Below are 3496 nucleotides of genomic sequence, written 5' to 3'. Positions count from 1 at the left end.
CCAACTTCTCAAATCATCCTGATAGTGAGAGGAGCCTAGTAATTCCCTCAATAAGAGAATTAGCTTGGTTGGGTTTTGAATGAGATTAAGAAAATAGTGTGTGGATTGAGTCGGTTTTATATAAAATTTTTATTTTTTAATTTAATTTTTTTACTAAGTATATCGGTTTGTTTTAATATTTATTTTAGTTTTTTTTAATGTAGAAATAATTTTTTTTTATATAAAATAATTTAATAATTTCATCACTAATTATTTCTTATATTATTATTAAAATAAGTTTATTTTTATTTAATTCATTTATTAATAATTCTCATGTTAATAATTATTTTCCTAACTATACTATTATTAATAATCTCATTTAACTTAACCCGTCAAATAAACGGGGTGAAAGAGTTAAGTCGGTGCATTTAGAAGCATCCTTGGACATCACCGACGACTTTGCCATATAAAAAACATCTTAGGCAGCATCTCTCTCTCTCTCTCGATTCGCACAGCTTCGCGTTGCCGTTACAGCACATATCTCATCAATACACGGGGATTTTTCTCTCAATGCTTCCAATCTCTCAGTATATGTAAATAAAGGTCAGTTAGATCCTTGTTTCGTTACCTTTAATCTTGATGCAAGAATTTCACTTTTCTATGTACTCTTATATTTTCTATGCGCTGATGAGCATATGCAATTTGATCTGATCTGAATCTAACAAACCCTATGAATTTTGGGTTTCTGTCATTAGGTCTTTGCTGAAACTCAATTTCTTAGTCAACTGTACTGATCTCTGTTTTATTTATTTTTTTGATAAATATACTGATCTCTGTTTTATCCACTCGTTTTCTGATCTGGGTTCTTCCAGATCTGACACAAAATCACCCAAATACTAGTTGAAATGGAGTTCTTTGATGAATTCAAGATCTGGGTCTTGTTTGTTTGCTTGATAGCTGAATTGGGTCATGGGTTTTACCTCCCGGGTAGTTACCCTCACAAATATGGTATCGGCAATACCTTATCTGTGAAAGTGAATTCACTGACTTCAATTGATACCGAGATGCCCTTTAGCTATTACAGTTTGCCCTTCTGTAAGCCTGAGGAAGGTGTGAAGGACAGTGCTGAAAATCTCGGTGAGCTCCTCATGGGCGATAGGATTGAGAATTCACCGTATCGATTTAAGATGAACACCAATGAGACAGAGATCTTTCTCTGCAAAACAAGTCCGTTATCAGCTGATGAGTTTAAGATCATGAAAAGGAGGATTGATGAGATGTATCAGGTTAATTTGATTCTTGACAATTTGCCTGCGATTCGGTATACCAAGAAAGAGGGTTTTTTCCTGCGGTGGACTGGGTATCCTATTGGAATTAAGGTTGAGGAATCGTATTATGTGTTTAACCATTTGAAATTTACGGTTCTTGTTCATAAGTATGAGGAGACTAATGTGGCCGGTGTGATGGGTACTGGGGATGCTGCTGAGGTGATCCCAACAGGTCACCCTGGATTGCAGGTTCCAGGTTACATGGTGGTTGGGTTTGAGGTGATCCCTTATAGTTGCCAACATAATGCTGAATCTTTGAAAAAATTGAATATATACGATAAATACCCATCTGCAATTAAGTGTGATCCTGGCATGGTGTCTATGGTGATTAACGAAGGTGAGTCTATTGCCTTCACCTATGAAGTCACGTTTGTGGAGAGTGATATCAAATGGCCATCAAGATGGGATGCATATTTGAAAATGGAAGGAGCGAAAGTCCACTGGTTCTCAATTCTCAACTCTCTTATGGTAATTACCTTCTTGGCTGGTATTGTCCTTGTTATTTTCTTGAGGACGGTGAGGCGTGATCTGACCCGTTATGAGGAGCTTGATAAGGAGGCTCAAGCCCAGATGAATGAGGAGTTATCGGGGTGGAAACTTGTTGTGGGTGATGTTTTCCGTGCTCCAACCAATTCTTCACTTTTATGCGTAATGGTTGGAAATGGGGTCCAGATTCTTGGGATGGCTGTTGTTACGATATTGTTTGCCGCACTTGGATTCATGTCGCCTGCTTCTCGTGGAACACTTCTTACGGGTATGCTATTCTTCTACTTGATTCTTGGAATCGCAGCTGGTTATGTTGCTGTTCGCCTTTGGAGGACAATTGGCTGTGGTGACAAAAAAGGATGGGTTTCAGTCTCTTGGAGGGCTGCATGTTTCTTCCCTGGTATTGCTTTCTTCATTCTAACGTCTTTGAATTTCTTATTGTGGGGTAGTCACAGCACGGGGGCAATTCCGTTGTCTCTGTTCGTAATTCTCATTTTGCTCTGGTTTTGCATCTCGGTTCCCCTTACCTTAGTAGGTGGGTACTTTGGGGCAAGGGCACCTCATATCGAGTACCCTGTACGAACCAACCAAATCCCTCGGGAAATCCCACCTCAAAAATACCCATCTTGGCTTTTAGTTCTTGGGGCTGGTACTCTTCCATTTGGAACACTTTTTATCGAGCTCTTCTTTATTATGTCTAGTATTTGGATGGGTCGTGTTTACTATGTATTTGGATTTCTCTTCATTGTCATGATCCTTCTAGTGGTTGTTTGTGCTGAGGTTTCTCTTGTTCTAACCTACATGCATATTTGTGTTGAGGACTGGAAATGGTGGTGGAAGTCCTTCTTTGCTTCTGGTTCGGTTGCCATATACATCTTCCTATACTCCATAAACTATCTCGTATTTGATCTTAAAAGCTTGAGCGGACCCGTTTCTGCGACTCTTTACTTGGGATATTCACTTTTCATCGTTTTGGCAATTATGCTTGCAACTGGAACAGTTGGCTTCCTTTCTTCGTTCTGGTTTGTGCATTACCTGTTCTCCTCAGTGAAGCTGGATTAGAAACTGGACCAACTCAAAGATATGGTTGTGGGAAGAGCGTCAGGCAGGTCCTCATAGATGTGAGAAAGAACACACTTCTAATTGTCTCTGCATATGTTACTTGTCTTTGTTATTTGCTAGGAAACTTGTTTAAGGTAATAAGACTAAATCCGAGTCTTGTTTTGCTTAATTCTTTTTAGTTGTGGTTATCATTGCTTATAATACCTGAATGCAGTTGAGTTCTGTCAGATAGGATGTATTTGGTTAATGATAGATTTGATGTGGGTTTTCCAACTTGTATTTCACTGTTTTGGTCCAATGTATTGTTATGAAAATGTTAAACTTTTCTTGAATTTACAATCGGTTGTGGATTTATAGTTTCGCTTGAGTTGCTTTTCTTTGGGTATATTTTCATTGAGTTTGTATGTGTACATGAAGCTGGAATATCTGCATCAGTGAACATCAATGATTTTAATCCATGGTTTAAAAAAATAATAAAAAAGAAAAGGAAACAATGATATTAATCATTTGTCTAAAAGGGCGACTTGACGCAAGACTTGTAAAACAATAAAAATGTTCATTTTATTTTGGAAAATTTCCAAACAAATATGATTGAACTTGATACTTCCATTAAGCGAAGTCAGGAAATCACATAAAATTCA

The 3496-nt window shown here is 37.7% G+C and overlaps 1 protein-coding gene across 2 annotated transcripts; it reads left to right on the top strand.

The window, feature by feature from the left end:
- The first annotated feature begins 356 nt into the window (after positions 1-356).
- LOC114273207 (transmembrane 9 superfamily member 11) lies at positions 357-3209 on the top strand. Of its 2 annotated transcripts, none has more exons than XM_028214979.2 (2): positions 357-582; positions 852-3209. In XM_028214979.2, exon 2 carries the CDS (start codon positions 885-887, stop codon positions 2853-2855), a length of 1971 nt encoding a protein of 656 aa, XP_028070780.2. In that variant the 5' UTR covers positions 357-582; positions 852-884; the 3' UTR covers positions 2856-3209. The 2 variants fall into 2 exon arrangements, with proteins under 2 accessions (XP_028070780.2, XP_082781272.1); XM_082925146.1 differs by having other exon boundaries at positions 374-582; positions 735-3209.
- Positions 3210-3496: the final 287 nt, after the last annotated feature.

Source organism: Camellia sinensis, chromosome 4, assembly GCF_055761805.1.
Source record: "Camellia sinensis isolate YWXY chromosome 4, ASM5576180v1, whole genome shotgun sequence".
Lineage (NCBI taxonomy): Eukaryota > Viridiplantae > Streptophyta > Magnoliopsida > Ericales > Theaceae > Camellia > Camellia sinensis.
This window is presented reverse-complemented; position numbering and strand designations above follow the sequence as displayed.